The 15,759-nt window shown below is 43.5% G+C and overlaps 5 protein-coding genes across 8 annotated transcripts; 2 read left to right on the forward strand and 3 right to left on the reverse strand.

Moving 5' to 3' along the window:
- Positions 1-468: 468 nt before the first annotated feature.
- Positions 469-5,299, forward strand: tral (trailer hitch). Of its 4 annotated transcripts, none has more exons than XM_002134836.3 (7): positions 469-1,070; positions 1,911-2,402; positions 2,623-3,164; positions 3,242-3,475; positions 3,542-3,768; positions 3,853-4,238; positions 4,307-5,299. In XM_002134836.3, exons 1-7 carry the CDS (start codon positions 950-952, stop codon positions 4,312-4,314), a joined length of 2,010 nt encoding a protein of 669 aa, XP_002134872.1. In that variant the 5' UTR covers positions 469-949; the 3' UTR covers positions 4,315-5,299. The 4 variants fall into 4 exon arrangements, with proteins under 4 accessions (XP_002134872.1, XP_033239846.1, XP_015042819.1 ...); XM_015187333.2 differs by having other exon boundaries at positions 950-1,070; positions 2,611-3,164; XM_033383955.1 differs by lacking the exon at positions 4,307-5,299 and having other exon boundaries at positions 2,611-3,164; positions 3,853-4,246.
- Positions 5,300-7,008: 1,709 nt separating this feature from the next.
- Positions 7,009-9,929, reverse strand: Gcn5 (Gcn5 acetyltransferase). The gene is made up of 3 exons (XM_001353368.4): positions 8,544-9,929; positions 7,837-8,489; positions 7,009-7,782 (listed from the first exon to the last, which is right to left on the reverse strand). Exons 1-3 carry the CDS (start codon positions 9,791-9,793, stop codon positions 7,253-7,255), a joined length of 2,433 nt encoding a protein of 810 aa, XP_001353404.2. The 5' UTR covers positions 9,794-9,929; the 3' UTR covers positions 7,009-7,252.
- Positions 9,930-10,039: 110 nt separating this feature from the next.
- Positions 10,040-10,863, forward strand: ver (verrocchio). The gene has a single exon (XM_001353369.4). It carries the CDS (start codon positions 10,151-10,153, stop codon positions 10,781-10,783), a length of 633 nt encoding a protein of 210 aa, XP_001353405.3. The 5' UTR covers positions 10,040-10,150; the 3' UTR covers positions 10,784-10,863.
- eIF2beta (eukaryotic translation initiation factor 2 subunit beta) lies at positions 10,845-12,210 on the reverse strand. The gene is made up of 3 exons (XM_002134837.3): positions 12,050-12,210; positions 11,454-11,853; positions 10,845-11,388 (listed from the first exon to the last, which is right to left on the reverse strand). The coding sequence occupies exons 1-3, from the start codon at positions 12,062-12,064 to the stop codon at positions 10,865-10,867; spliced, it is 939 nt and encodes a 312-aa protein (XP_002134873.1). The 5' UTR covers positions 12,065-12,210; the 3' UTR covers positions 10,845-10,864.
- Positions 12,211-12,804: 594 nt separating this feature from the next.
- On the reverse strand, positions 12,805-15,396 carry nst (phosphoglucomutase 3-like protein nst). Its single transcript, XM_001353370.4, has 3 exons — positions 15,118-15,396; positions 13,171-14,614; positions 12,805-13,103 (listed from the first exon to the last, which is right to left on the reverse strand). Exons 1-3 carry the CDS (start codon positions 15,216-15,218, stop codon positions 13,005-13,007), a joined length of 1,644 nt encoding a protein of 547 aa, XP_001353406.1. The 5' UTR covers positions 15,219-15,396; the 3' UTR covers positions 12,805-13,004.
- Positions 15,397-15,759: the final 363 nt, after the last annotated feature.

Below are 15,759 nucleotides of genomic sequence, written 5' to 3' on the forward strand. Positions count from 1 at the left end.
CAGCTATATAGCACATTTAACCATGCCCACATAGTTTAATTCGATTAATTAATCAATTTTCTACTTGACCGGCACATTAAATACTTGGCTTTGCTTGTTTTTGCCTCAATTTTGGTTTCTCAACAACAATATAGCGTCTCGTATGATGAAAAAATGAACTTATCAAACGTAAGCCAGCTCTATTTAAATTGTTGAACTACTTGAGGTAAATGGCGGAAATATTAACGATTGTAAAGTTTGAATCAAAAGTAGCGCCGAGGGAAGCCAAACTCAGGGCTGCATAGCCACTCGCAGTGTTGCCTTGAAACCGATAAAAAAATTGTCCGCAGGAAATGTATACAGAAATAAATTCTAAGGGAAAAATGTTGCTATTTATTATTTGATTAGTTGTTTTGTGAATGAAATTATAAACAAAAAACTTAAATATATTTACTCGTTGATAACTAGCACACACTTTCCAACACTGGACATTGCATGCGAGTTGTGCAGCTCGCCCGACTTCTTTCCACTTTCGACGGGTAGGTTTTTGCAGACGGAAGGTGAAAAGATTTTCTGCGTAGAAAATTGCAAATTCTAACATCTACAACCGTGTGTGCTGCACAAAAGACATTTAAAAGTAGTTTGCACAATAGTGCACAAGCGCAGGCACGTATTGCAATTGTGGATAGACAGTTTTTAGCCGCAAAATCAGCGCTGGAACTGGAAAGTAATTGTGTGCTTGCCAACGTCGAAGGCTGTGGGAGCAGGAAAGGTTGGAACCGTCGAGAAATCGTTGTCGTCGCGCTCGCTATAATTGTTTGCTTTTGCCCGATATTCGTGGAAATAGAGATACGCGCGCTGTTGGCAAACATTTATATATACACACAGCTTTATTATTTTCTCGAAAAGTTTGGAGTCTTTTTTTTTTGATCATTTTGTAACGTGAGTGTGGGTGACTAAGTAGAGCAAAATGAGTGGGGGATTGCCGGAGTTGGGCTCGAAAATCAGCCTAATTTCGAAGGCGGACATCAGGTATGAGGGCCGCTTGTACACGGTGGATCCGCAGGAGTGCACCATTGCTCTCTCAAGTGGTAAGTAGTGCACAAATCTCCCATCCTTTTAATTCCATAATTTTAGTTATAATTCATATTCTATACGCCATAATGTGCACCGAAATTCCTTATAAAAAAAAACGGTTCTTCGAAGTAGTGGCCGAGGAACGAAAAGAAAATGGTTTCTTTCAATTTCCTCTTTCTTTTCCACACTTTTTCGTTATGTGGTGTTGCTTTTGTTATTTTTTTTACAGTAATTTCCTTCCCTTACCGTCTCTCAGAGAGTGTTGTAGGCGGCGGACTATTACTCTGGATTCTTTCTCTCTCTCGCTGGCACTCTCTCACTTATGCTTTTTGTTTGTCATGTTGGCGCTCAGATGCTGTCGCCTGCACAGAGAAACGAAACGGCTGTTTGGCCTCTTTTTCGTCTCGCCTGTTGTTGTACAGTGTTGCTTTTGCATTTTACATGAGAACGAGCGGGCACATAGACACACACACACACAAGTCCATATGCAAGCTCTTTGTGGCGAACCGAACGAACCGAACCGAACTTTGTTTGCAAAAACAAATTCAATGTGTATATGTACATGTGTATGTATGCACCTATGTGTGTCTGCTTATTTCCATTCCTTCGCAGAACATTTTGGCGCCAGTTAACGGGACTCCTGCAGCTCCCGTTATTAATGTCAGTGACACTGCACTGAAACGAAGAAGAACGGGAAAGCATACATAAACGCACACACACACACACACACACCCACAATGTAATAGCATGCGTTTTTATGCTTCCTTTTGTTGAGGTTAAATAGGAAATAATGAGGTTTAACCTTAAACAATCTTGATTCTTTAATTTATGTATACTTTCCCTTTTTTGTTTAGTGCGATCCTTCGGAACAGAAGACCGTGACACACAGTTCCAGATCGCGCCGCAGTCTCAGATCTACGACTACATTCTCTTTCGGGGCTCGGACATTAAGGATATTCGCGTCGTCAACAATCACACGCTGCCGCACCACAATGATCCGGCGATTATGCAAGCCCACCTGCAGAATGGCCCGCCCCAAGTCATGCCGCAGCACTTTCCCATGCCGAATTCCATGAACGCACCGCCTCAGCAGCAGCAACAGCAACATGGCGCCCCGTCCATGGGTGGATCCAGCGGAGGTCCGGCTCCTGGTGCCCCAGGTGCCAGCTATGGCAACGGCAATCCATTTGGCAATCTGGGTGCTTCCAACCTAGGAATGGTGGGCAATTCAGGCGGCGGCTCTTTGGCGCCCGGTGCTGGAGCACCAGGCGGAGGACCCTTCATGCACATTGGCGGCAATCAGCAACAGCAGCAGTCAAAGCCCCAGCAGCAGCAGAAGCAATCAAGTAAGTTATCGGTTTTAAACGTTCGGAATGCCTTTTGGCCATTTGGCCTTTCTGCATGCATGCCCAATGTTTATTAAATGCGGAATTCAGATTGTGGATAGCTTCAAGCGGGTATCCACTTGTGCTGTTCGCTTCCCATGTAAAATTCAAACATCAACTAACACACACTGCCTGCACATGTACTCGTCTCGGTGGTCTATATGTGAAGTTTCCGTTTTAGACATGCTTGCCGGCGCCTCACGATCGACGACGCCCATTAGCCTGATCGTCAGTCCTACGGCGGAGCTGACCCAACAGCAGCAGTTGCATCAGCAGCAGCAGAGCGCCGCCCAGGGAATGAGGGATGGTATGGCGCGCGATGCTGGTCATAAGCGTCAGAACCATCAGCAACAACAGCAGCAGCAACAGTCCCAGCAGCAGCAGCGTGGCGGACCCAACAATATGCAGCCCCAGCAGCAGCAGCAGCGGAACACCAACGACTTCTACCACCAGCAGCGTGATCGTCGCGATTCTGGCCGTCAATTGGACAACAACTACAGTAACAATTACAATAACAATCAACGAAACAATCGCGGCGGCGGAAACGGCATGCAGCAACAGCGTGGTGGCGGCGGCGGTGGAGCTGGCGGTGGAGGAGGTAACGGCGGCGGTGGCCAAAACGCGTGGAATATGCATCGCGGCGGTCCACAGAGCTCTAACAATATGAACAATATGTCGCGTAACCGTGGTATGGGATCCCGAGGCCCAATGCGACCAAATCAGGTATGGATATAGCATGGCATGGCCATCCTCCCCCCCAAACAGACAAGGGAGTAACATTTCTCCTTGGTATCATGCAGGGCTATCGTCCGAACTCGGCCAACCAGAACAAACCTCGTAACAAGATCAAGTTTGAGGGCGACTTTGATTTCGAGCAGGCCAACAATAAATTCGAAGAGCTGCGCACCCAACTGGCCAAGCTCAAGGTGGCCGATGAGGCAGCCAACAAGACGGCAACAGCAACTACTGATCCAACAACAGCAGGAGCAGCAGCAGCAACAGCAACAACAGTAGCTCCAACCAATGAACCACAGGTATGAATGCACTCTTAAATCGTATGGGTTTATGTGACGTGTCATGTATTCCTTGTTTCTCTTTAGTTGAATGGTGAGACCGACAAGAAGGACGATTCTGGCAATGAGACCGGCGCTGGTGAGCATGAGCCCGAGGATGAGGATGTTCATGTGGGCTACGACAAAACCAAGTCATTCTTCGACAACATCTCTTGCGAGGCTGCTCAGGATCGCAAGGGCAAGAAGAATGATTGGCGCCAGGAGCGCAAATTGAATACCGAGACATTTGGGGTTGGATCCACACGTCGCGGCAGGTAAGTGCCACCCAACCACCACAAAGATGCTACTTTTGCATGTCGCTGACTGCTCACTTTCTTTGTTTCTTGCTTGGACTATAGCTATCGCGGACGCAACCATTACTACAACAACAACAATGGAATGGGCGGAGGCGCTGGTGCTGGTAGTGGCATGAACACGGGCTACGGCGGTGCGCCCGGCTATAATCGCAACAACTATCGCATGGGAGGTGGCGGAAACTACCGGAACCGTAGCAACAACCGGAACAGCAACAACAACGGCAACCGGGGCCAGCCGCAGCAACAGCTAAACCCAATGCCCAATGGCAACGTGAGCGCAGCCGCAGCGATCAAGGCAGCCAACAATGCAGCAGCAGCAGCAGCAGGAGGCGCTGGTGCCAATAATGTGGATGCCCCTGCAACAGCCGCAGCGACGAAGTCAGCAGCGTCCCTCATGCCGGAGCAAAAGCAACAGGTGGCGGCAGTCTGTAAGTGATACACTTGTAAGGAATCTGTAAGGATCAATTGGAAAACATGAAATCCCCCTCTTTTGCAGCACAATAATGTCGCAAATCGCAGAATCGCAAGAACAGTGGGCGGCGTCGTCCACTTTAAATACGAAAAACGAAAGCAACTATCCTACTCATTGAAAAGGCTACAAAAAAAAGCAAAAACTATTCGAAAGCAACCCAATCAACCGAAACCGACCGATCGATGACACACACACACACACACACACACACACAGGCTCTTATAATCAGGAATTTCGAGATACGGATCTAACGGAATAAATATATATTGTATAATTTTACTTAGTGTTAAAATCTTCTCACGACGTCCTGCGCGCACTATGCCCGCCAACCACCGTGCTGCAGCACATTGCGCGATGTAATGCTTGAATAATTGAAGGCGCGAAGGAAGAGGAAGGCGTGCCAACCGGCCATGTTAGGTTTTTTGTGTAAATGGCAGGTTGTTGTAACACTCTGAACACCCTAACCTAATCCTTTTTAGCCAAGCGGAGAAACAGGATCCACGGCACAGAGTGATCCTCCGATAACAAGCGCATGCACACACCTCCGTATAATTAGTAATAGATGTGAAAGATAATGTAGACTTAAGTTATGAGAGGATCTGCAAAACGAAACACAAACAACAAAAGAAAACACACACACACACACACAAGAAAAATACTAATTAGAACACACTGCGAGTCGAAATAATGAAATAAATGGAAAATAAACATACAAGATACAAGTAATCCATGGAATTCCCAGCTTAAGTAAAAGCTAAGTTCACATTTTTCAATTGGATACGAAAAAGAGAAAACAAAAAAAACCAAAACCCTTAACCCTTAAATCGTAACCCTTATTGTAATGCTGTATTCTTTGTGGGGCGTAAAACAGAAAACAGCGACAGACTTGAAACGTTTTACTAGCATTTAATCTATGATTTAAGACCATTTTAAAGATGAAAATGAAAAATAAAATCAGCAATGCGTATTGCAAATTGTATTAAAAGCACAATTTCCGAAATGTTGTCAGCAGCAGAATTCTGTACAAGTTTCAAATTATTTCAAAAATCATTCAAAGAGAAACCGAAAACCAGTGGTAGAGAAGAAACGAAACGATACGATACGATACGTAGGATCTCGGGTTGCAAGCTTGCATTGGAATTTATGTAACTTAATATTTGAAAACAGTCTCAGTAGTGTTTCGTTCTTGGTGTAGAAGTAGCAGAGCAGCCAAGATTACTTTGTGATTTGCTGACGGTTTTGGGCTTAATGCAGAGAAACCGTTCAAGTGAAATAACATTCTGCATGCTTCATCGTTTAAGAGACCCATGATATACATACATACACACGAATATGTATAAGGTATGCCTTCCCACAGCTCCCTGGAGCCCTGGAATTACATGTAATCAGATATATATATATATATATTTGTACTAAATTCAGCACAAAAAACGTTTCCCAACAATAGTGAGGTGTGGTGAGGTGCACGGAGTACACACATTTGCACACAAACACATTTCAACATAATGTAATCATAAAAACAAAACAAAATATGTATGTAATTGTATCTAATATATGTATATCTCTCCTCTCCACATATGCTCACCCCTGATTAGCTCTACATATTATGTATATATACGATATAAATATGCAATTATCGAGTTAGCCAGATAAACATATACTAATAGTACGTTTCGCAAGTAACATCAAAATTGTAAAGACTACCTTATTGAACTTAAATTACTTAAACATTTGATAACGTGTAATAGAAATAAATGAATTCAACAATAAGTAACTGCAGTTAACACTTTTCATTGTACTATCTACTATCTACTACCCCATTCCCCGTTACCCATCCTCATAAGTACGTACATACATATGTATACACTCGAACACGTCTGTTTCCATAAATGCCTTTGCAAGCTGCCTTCCACGTGTCGCTGCGCCTGCGCATGAACAACAAACATATTCAGAAACTTACATACATACATAATAAAAAACACTCGGATGTGCATTAGCCTTTGTACAATGACCGCTCTCTCAAGTCCGATCCCAGTTCAACTCCAGTCCCACGTAATATTGTATAAGCTATCATTTTATAACTGATAATAACATTATTGAACAAATGTTTATTAAACCAAACGAAAACAAAGAAATCCTAAATATTAAAGCATGCAAACAATGAATGTAGGAAATTAAATGAGAATTAATAAAAACGAAAAGACAAAAACACTCGCACAAGTCCAAAAATTATTCTAGAATAGAAAGAGACAAAAATGAAAGAGACAAAAAGATGTACAAATCACACCACTACACTACACGGTCTGTAATTCCTGATATCATAGTTAGTATAACGTTGACGTGTCGTGGCCCAAGCCGAAGACTACAACGCGACGCTCCTTGCCAGAAAGGAGCAACCGAGGTGCGCTGCCGCATGCCGCGCGACACTTGCGGACGTGCAGGAAATATAGTTTTGAATTGAAAGAGCTAAGCATACATCTAAATGACAAATATTAGTAGTATTCGTATTATTAAATTAAGAATGGGACGACAAATTGGAATGGCTCGTGCACGGAATAATTCAATCTGAAACCCGGCAGGCATAATTGTGTAGTGTCTTTTGGTTGGATCTAATGGGAACTGATCCTGGTGATCAAGTTACGCATAAAAATCGCACCAAGCCTAGCTCTAATGTTTTTCTCCCTAAAATGTATGTGAAATTGAGAGTTTTCTGCCCAAGATTTTAGTTTTCAAAATGTTTCATTTATTTGGAAGTTCTAAATTAATGAGACAAGGTTCGAGCACTATTCCCAAAAAGTTACCCGTAATATCAGTTTCGCAGATTATAATTTGTTAAAAAAAATAATAATTCATATGTATTTCTGCAGATAAACCTAGAATAAATATATGAAGTAATGATCGTACTCTGTTTATATAGTTAGTATATATATATATATATACATATATATCATTAGACATCAATCATTCAAATCATTTGTCCCACAGTCCCAGTTCGCGCATTTTCGTTTGAAAATAGCGCTCCAACGAATTGGCACAGCGATAGTACTCGGTTTCGGGGGAGTTGTAAAAGCGACAGTTTGAGAAAATGCGTGCCATGTCTGCCATGAACAGGCGACGTGTTTGATAGTAACCCTTCTTTAAACGTTCGCCCATCGTCTTCAAGTCCATGGGATACTTGATGTGGTCGTAATAGTCGGGCACTTCCGCAGCAGTCACTGGACGCAAAAAGGGCCATGCCGTGGTATGCTGGCGGACTGATTGAAGGACAGACGCGAATGATGTGGCCAGTTTCTCTGGATCCGACGATTCCTCCAAGGGTCGGGCCGATCGAGCTGGGCGCATTTGTGGCTTCCAACCGATTTCCATGAGGCCAGGAATGGACTCGACCGGTATAGACCGAACCCCTTCCTTAAAGCAAGTTAAACCAGCTCTAACTTTCTGCACTTCATTGTGTCGCTGAGCAATGAGCTCTTTCAGAATTTCGCTTTGATTTCTGATCACTGAAAACAAAACAGTTTGAAAATATTCAAGGTTAGACAATTCTTTTTACATACCCGCAATAAATTGCGTGTTTACAATGGTTGGATGCAGCTCGCAGTGCATCAAAGTGGCGCTATCGTATTCCTTTATATAGCCGGCATAGACGGGACGAGCCAGCTTAATGTCCTTGGAGAATCCTTGCTTCTTAAAATATCCGATGGCATCGCAATCGGCAAATGTGAGCAGATGCTTAATACCGCGCTGAATACTGTAATCCTTCAGATGGTTCATCAAATGGGTGCCATAACCCTTAACCTGCTCCGCCATGGTGACGGCACAGAACACGATTTCTGTGAATCCCTGCGATGGAAACGGACGGAAGCATATGCCCCCGATTGGCTGGCTTTCCTTGATGAGGGCAAGGGTTTTGTGCTTTGTGTCAAACACTAGCTGGCTTATATACTCGCGGGGCATTTCGGGGAGTTGGTAGGCAAAGACAAGCTGCAGACCGAAGAGCCACAGGATTGTCTGCTTATCCACTGGCTTCGTTAGGGAGTTGCCCACCACATGGAACTCAATGGCGCGCTTCTGCTCCTCGGCCTTGACGTTCTCATCCCGTGACACATTGACCGGGAAGAGAATTTCCGACTTGTTTGTTGTTTTCGACTCGGACACCGATTTCATGGCACGCATTACCACATCTGTAGGAAGATCGTCCAAGTTCTCACTGGCAGAAATTGGTCAGAATTAGGATTACCAGGACAAGATGAATGTAACAAACCTGATGGGGCGCTCGAGCGTTTCCTTTTTGGGTCTCTTGTGAAGTGGTTCCCCCACGCTTGAGCGTTTATTGCTGCCAATGGCAGCTGCACCGCCACCAGGTGCTGGTGGTGCCGCCGCTTCCTGATTGCGCTTCCGTTGCTGGATGACAAATGAATTGGGTGGACGATAGTTGGGATCCCATATGGGGGAGTCATCTTTCAAAAGCTCTGCTCGCAGCGCCTCAAGAAACTTTGGCATTTGCGTTATAATGGACCGCTTGTCTTCCGGAAAGCGATCTCGTTCCGAAATGCACTTCTTCTTTAGCTGCTGCGACATGTACTGGAACACGGTGCGCAGAAGGGTGCGTCCGAACACCAGCGAGGTCTCGAACTGGCGCAAAGAATTGCAAAAAGCAGGAACATGACAGAAGACAAGCCAGCGGGTATAGTTGATCTTATAGTTGGACGCATCCTCATGGGCTAGTTCGCCGCGCCTCGTTGAAGGCGACTCGAAATTGTAGTGGTTGAGAAAGTTTAAAAACGTTTTTGCCACCTCAGTCATTGTTTGTAGCTCAGTCGGGTTAAGGTGCTGGTATTTGTAGAAGACCAGGGACAAAACTGCCTTTGTAATGCATGGCGACTCGAACGGGGGATCACCCAAAGGGCCACGAATGACAGCTTGCTGGCGCGTCAGGACGCACTGACGCAACAGGCGGAACAGATACAAATATACCTTTTTGGTATCCTCATCTTCCACTCGCTGCATGGACATGAACAGATTTTCCATATCAATAATGGCACCCAGAAGCTCGTCCATGCTGGAGCTGGTTATATTGTCCAAGTGGGCGATGTGCGTTCGCAGGGAATGACGGCAGCTGGAGTTGCGACATTCCTCGTTGAATTCTGGACAGTAAGACGACTCCACATCACGATGCCTGTTCTCCTGAGGTGTTTTCCATCCGGTGCAACGGCAGCCTTCAGCCTGGCAGGCCGAGTACATCGACAGCTTGGCCACCTTCTGGGGCAGGGGCAGGTTGAATACCTTTTGCTTTCGCTGCTGGATGCGCTGCAAGCTGTTCTGGCGGGTGCCCTCTTGTGCGGGCGCACCGCCGCTTACCCCAGCGCTACCATTGGTGTTGCCGCCTTGGCCCTGGTTCGCTGAAGACGCTGCGCCATTCGCAGATTGCTGCTGCTGTTGCGCTGCAGCATTTCCGCTGTTACTCCCATCAATTGGTTGACTTTTTAGCGTTACTGAGGGACCACCAGACATTCCACTTGATCAGAAAACTGAAAATTGCAAATTGCAATTGAATTCTATTTTTAATTTCACAAGCTGTGAAAATTGTTACGAGGGATGGCGTTTTCTTCGGCCCTAGATTTACTCAGGGATGGAGAAAACACAATTCATTTTAAAAGTCCGTATATAAATAGTGCGACTGAATTGAGCACTGTGTTAAACTAAAGTATGTGTGTTTTAGTAAATATACTAAAATAGTCAAAATAAAATAATAAATAAGTAAAATAATAAAGTCTCGATTTCCAAGTTGGACTCAAAAAATGCACTATCGATAGTATCGATTATTTAAGAGATTTTTTGATTTTATTTATTTATGAAATTGTCGCTCGAATGGCCGCAAACTTAAGTATATCTGATATCGAGGACCAGGTTGATAATTTCATTATTCGAAAGCCCACACATGGGCCAAAGTCAAAGGACGATTCAAAGGAGGGGCCGTTAATCCACGAGAACATTCCGCTGGTATTAAAGGACATACTACGGGTATCAAGAGACGGGGAACGAGAAGCCGTGTTCACCGTTTCCATTAACAAGGCCCCATGCCACTTTCGTACTTGCATTGTGTACGCGTTTGTAGCCGGAGAATGCCCGCACCATAAATTATATCGCAGATACATTCTCGACGACAGTACTGCATCGCTGGAAGCAAGCATTGCTACCAAGCCATGGAAGAGGACGACGATTGCAGCTCTCCATAATGAGGCGGCACTGCTCTCAAATGAGGAAAGCTACAAGCAAATATCTGAAAGCATGATGCGGCTTCTGTCTGCATCCTTGGAATATGTAGACCCCTCTGCCATACGGAGAGGACATAGTGTTTTGCTGCATTGTCGTCCAAATTTCTTTAGAGGGAACATAAGCTTGGAGGCCTCTTCCTTTTTCATAGACAAAGGTAAACCACGCAAGCTTGAAATTGCTTTTGCGGATCATTACATTGATTGGCACAAAAGCTACAAAATTTAAAAATAGTGTGATAGCTCCTTTTGTATTGAATTTTTACTCAATAAAAAAAGCATGTATTAAATATAGAGAAATATAAAATATTTATGTTGTTTTTGCTCGAATGGCGGCACGTTTGCCGGTGACAGCCTGGAAACCTGATTTGATGCTGGCCACAGAGCATCTAGAACCGCAGGATTCGCACTGGAGGAAGAACAGGCGTGTGTCTTTCTGCAATATTGTCTCGGGGGAACGGCAGGTATGACACGTCACGTATTCCTTAATGTAGCGACGCAGTACGTTTTCGATCTGTTTGGGCTGGAAGCGACCCTTTATAATGAGCTGCTGGTTACCGTCCATAGAGCCGCTTGTACCCAACTCGGCCAGTAAGAAGTCAAGCAGATGCTTGGGCATACGATGCAGCGTCTTTGCAATGTCCATGAAATTGGCGAAAGAGGTTTTCTTTGTGCCCACGCGCAACACCTGAGGAGGTCGCATGACAAATTTAGGCTTACGTCCAGCAGCCATGTCGGGATTTTTGTCAAGGATTATTTCGAACACACGCTTTAGCAATTCGTCATAAGTATAGTCTCGATCGGAACCTGCCCAGGTCGAACTGTTGTCTTCCGCTATTGAAATGTAAAGTTCAACTTTAGTCCGTGATCAAAATGGGACTAAAAAACTGATGACATACCATTTTCCTTGTCGTCGCCCTTATCATCATCCATTTTGTCGGCGAACAACTCATCCAAGTCCTTCTTCTTGCTCTTTTTCTTCTTTTTAGCCATGGAGAAGTCCATGTCCAAATTGATTTCCTCTTCCTCGGGCTCCTCCGTGAGCACAACATCGTCGGAGCCAAACGTTGGCACAGCGGCCTCGATTTCATCCATATTGAATGGCTTCTTCTTCTTTTTCTTCTTTTTACCAAAGCTTTCCAGATCTAAATTATCTTCCAGCTCGGGCTCCCCGGCCTCGATCGAGCCATCATCCTGGGGCTCCTCTTTCTTTCCTTCATCATCGAGACCCAATGCCGCATCTAAGTCGAAGGTGGTCTTCTTCTTCTTCTTCTTTTTCAACAAAGTGGGATCAAAACCCTAAATAAAATGAAATAATTCCATTAATAATTATTTATTAACATAACCTCAACCATTGTTCGCAGAATTCACACGCAAATATGTACATAAATATGTGTGCATCGGGTGTGCACATGTATACATCACACATATGCCTGTGCGTTTACCCAAGAATCGTTAGTACAATGCATCTTTCTACTGCATTAACAATACTTACGTCTTCCGCATCCATTGTTCTTATAGTTGTAGGTTAAACTTAGCTTTAAACTTTTATATACTTTTAATTCACTTAATAAATGGTAATTGCATCAGAAAATTTGACAGCACGGCAAATTTAGGGATGCTAAATAGACTATATCGATATATAATTTTGGTTTGATAGTATATTTGTGGGCGATAGTTTGGCGTGCCAAAAGTATATATATGGAGATTTTAGTTTTATTTGGTATAGGTATATTTGAAAACCGGAATAACTTTTCTGAATTTGGAACAAATGTATACAGGTTTTATTTTTTTTCAAGTCCTTAGATTATAAACGGGCTACTTTTGTTTCTTTTTATCGATCTACAGGGATCTCAAACAAAATATCGGTACATTTGTGCGATAAGCAGAACTACTTGACGTTTCATTTTAAAAATAACAATGTTATAAATGTTTTTAAATAACAATCACAACTATGGTTAAAAATACCATTTTTTGGGGCATAATTTTAAAAATAAGCGTAGAGACCCGAAAATTTATGTCTTCCTCCAATACACCTCGCACTGTATCTGGTCCGTCTCGTTCAAGTTCACTCATTGACTTGGATCATGCCATTATTTATACCCTATCTTTAAGTATACAATTATTTGTTCTTTGATTTTTTGACATCCAAATGATTTTTAATGCCTCTAAGATATCCATGTCCCAAAGAAATTTCAAGCTCCTCAAATGTGACACCAGTAACAACAAAACAAATATTGCCAAAATAAATAGATTTTTATATTAATCGGGTATATAGCTCTTTAGTATAAAAAAAGACAGTGAAAGGTTACACATATAGTACCATATATAAATGCACTTGAAAGTTATTGTCAGACAACTTTTACAACTGAACGTACAAAAGTAGAGATTGGACAATTTAAAAAGAAGCACGGAAAAATATTGCTTTTTATTCGGCGTGATCAATTCGTTTATAGGTGTGCACTGCCTGGTTTTGTCAGCTCCGGTCCGACTCCACCTGCCAGTCTTTGAACGAGTACTCCCACTTCGTAGGCCAAGTTCTCTGTGTCCTGGAATTAAAGTGAAATATGTGGGTAATATACTAAAAAAAGAATGATTTGATTGTTTAATATGTACCTCTTTAGTTGCAGCCTCTGCATATACTCGTACTATGTCCTCTGTGCCGGAAGGCCGCACAAAGGCGCGTCCACGTTTGTAGTTCGATACCACATTTTCTATCTCCGTTTGCAGACCCTCTGGCTTGACACAAACTCTTTCCGCATTTGTGGTTTCGATGACATTTCTATCCTGGACTTTAATTTTCAACTGTCGGTTTGGCAGGTCATTGTAGGTAGATATCCAGTCTTTAACATCCCAGCCTTTGTGGTTCAGAATCGTCTCCACAAGCAACATATCTGAGATGGCATCCCCAACAGTTTCGTTAATGAGATCAATCAGGAGCAGCAAGGTCTTGGCACTAGCCTTCGTTTCAGAAGCTGTCGCAATCGTGGCCTTCGCGTGGTCGCTGAACACAATTGTTCCGTGGCCATTTGCCTCAAAGTATACGCCGATGTCGTATTCAAGGGCTTTGTGGTGCAGGTGCTTAACACCAGTTGGGACACAAGAAACAGGGAATTTCAATTCGTTGACTATGTAATCGGTGGACGCCCCATTTGCGTACGCAGTTTGGACCAGGCCCAAACGCAGATCTATCTCGCTCCGCGTTACCAAGTCCATTAGGTATCCGGCGACTAGCGTGGCAATGCGGTCCCCGTCCAGCAGTTGGAACTCTCCCTTTTCGTTGGTGAAGAAGTAAACCACTCGGTCGGCATCGCCATCCACGCTGACACAACGCGTGAAAGGTTCCACAACCGGCATGGATATGGGCGGCCGCTGTAGTACTTTGACGTAGTCGGCTCCACACTCGTCGTTGATCTTGCCAGGTCCTATGCCTTGGTTTATAACAGATATGTTTAACGACTTATTCATACGCTTAATAAACTGCAACATTTTTCTAGCACCGACTCCATTTGCACCATCGAAGACCACGTTGTTCTTATAGTTTCCGTTCTCTAGCTGACCGTTTCGTAGCAGCTCGAAGGCCTTAATAAGTTTCTCATAGTATCCTTCTTCCGTGGGCTTTCCGTACGTCTCCTTAGTGTTTGCGGCCACCACAAAGAAATGGAGCATGGGTGTGGTCACTATTCCGAATTCCCTAACGTTGCCTTTCAGGGCTATCACTCCGTCTGCCACCGCCTTCAATAAGCGCGGGCTGTGGTACCGATTGTCCATGCCGACGAACACATGGGAGCTCGACGTGATGTCGATGCTATTGTCCTTAATAATTTTCGCTACATGCTGCTCCAAGTCCTGGTCGCTTACATTGACCAGATCCGTCGCTATGGACTCCCAGCTGGCATCTAACATTTCCCCTTTGGGGTCGACTAGCTTCACTCCATTATCCGGTTCCGGATTGTGCGAGGCAGTGATCATTACGCCGATGACTGCACCGCCGCGAAATCGAGAACGTAACGTGGCAAGCACTCCCATCCGGAACATGACGCTATCTAAGAATTCGGCCCTGCAATGTAAATAAAAGATAAATCAGTATACTTTTATGAACTTTCGCGGCGTTGATGGTTATCATTTTCATTGAAGTGTATCTGCCTGGGACTCCTTATAAAACAATACACTCACGGTGATTAAGATATCTTGCTTTCCTTGAAGTGACAGCTCATACAAGCCCCTATCTTGAATCCTTAGTTCAATGCCTAAATATATCTATTAATATAGTACTTTTGTACAAAGGAAAGGTAATGAGTGTACATGCCAGAAAGGGCATGTCCATTGATAAAAGGTGGAAAGCATCTAAAAATAAATAGGAATTTCAACAACATGGTGCAAGCGCATTACTTATCTTCCGCCAGTCAGACACGACCATCTGCGTACATATTTACTCGAATCTACGTATATGTATGCATACAAATACATTCATTGCTTAATTAATACATAAGATGTATGCATTTCATTTGGGTTTTGTGGTTTTGGTAGTCTGTTAATCATATCATACATAATATAACTTACTTGCCGCGAAACCCAGCTGTTCCATACTGAATGTACTCCGTGGAAAGTTTGGGGTACATTTCCCTGGCAAAGGCGTACACAGTTCGCAGATTGATCGACATTCTCTAGCCTTGAGCGAGTTCCAAATGGTCCAAAGTAGGGTGGCACCCAAAATCTCTTTAAATACTTATACACAGATTACGCTAACCGGTCGAGAAACAGCTTTCGAGTTTCACTTTTCGAGGAACACAAACGCGTGCCACCCAGTGTAACCGCGGTTTTATCTATTTAACCAAATATGGAATACCGTCATATTCATCGATTTTGGTATTCGGTTGAATACTGTTAGCTAGCTGGAAACCTGAGCACTACAAATATAATTTTATCCGACAATATAATTAATTTTATACATTAATGCTTTATTCTAAGAATTCGTCTTCATTGGATTGTTCATAAAATAAGGTTTAAGCTAAAAAGGTCAATACAAATTTCCACTAAATTAGATTGTTTGCATGCTTGCTACACGTTAACTACACTCTTACTACACACTTGATACATGTTAACTACAAATTTATGTAATTATCAACAGCGACACCTGAAGGGAAAATGTTGAAGTTCGCTTAAAATACCACAAAATACTAGAAAGTATTACAAAATACTCAC

This window comes from Drosophila pseudoobscura, chromosome X, assembly GCF_009870125.1.
Source record: "Drosophila pseudoobscura strain MV-25-SWS-2005 chromosome X, UCI_Dpse_MV25, whole genome shotgun sequence".
NCBI classification, from domain to species: Eukaryota; Metazoa; Arthropoda; class Insecta; order Diptera; family Drosophilidae; genus Drosophila; species Drosophila pseudoobscura.

Excerpts from the sequence above, each read along its gene's own strand:
- tral (XM_033383955.1), top strand. The coding sequence starts at position 950 with ATGAGTGGGGGATTGCCGGAGTTGGGCTCGAAAATCAGCCTAATTTCG. Across the intron at positions 1,071-1,910 it reads CACCATTGCTCTCTCAAGTG|TGCGATCCTTCGGAACAGAA; the intron begins GTAAGTAGTGCA and ends TTTTTTGTTTAG. Across the intron at positions 3,769-3,852 it reads GGATCCACACGTCGCGGCAG|CTATCGCGGACGCAACCATT; the intron begins GTAAGTGCCACC and ends CTTGGACTATAG.
- Gcn5 (XM_001353368.4), bottom strand. The coding sequence starts at position 9,793 with ATGTCTGGTGGTCCCTCAGTAACGCTAAAAAGTCAACCAATTGATGGG. Across the intron at positions 8,490-8,543 it reads ACGCTCGAGCGCCCCATCAG|TGAGAACTTGGACGATCTTC; the intron begins GTTTGTTACATT and ends AATTTCTGCCAG. Across the intron at positions 7,783-7,836 it reads AAACACGCAATTTATTGCGG|TGATCAGAAATCAAAGCGAA; the intron begins GTATGTAAAAAG and ends TTTTGTTTTCAG.
- ver (XM_001353369.4), top strand. The coding sequence starts at position 10,151 with ATGGCCGCAAACTTAAGTATATCTGATATCGAGGACCAGGTTGATAAT.
- eIF2beta (XM_002134837.3), bottom strand. Across the intron at positions 11,389-11,453 it reads GGGCGACGACAAGGAAAATG|CGGAAGACAACAGTTCGACC; the intron begins GTATGTCATCAG and ends ACATTTCAATAG.
- nst (XM_001353370.4), bottom strand. The coding sequence starts at position 15,218 with ATGTCGATCAATCTGCGAACTGTGTACGCCTTTGCCAGGGAAATGTAC. Across the intron at positions 14,615-15,117 it reads ACAGCTGGGTTTCGCGGCAA|GGCCGAATTCTTAGATAGCG; the intron begins GTAAGTTATATT and ends TTTACATTGCAG. Across the intron at positions 13,104-13,170 it reads CAGAGGCTGCAACTAAAGAG|GACACAGAGAACTTGGCCTA; the intron begins GTACATATTAAA and ends CTTTAATTCCAG.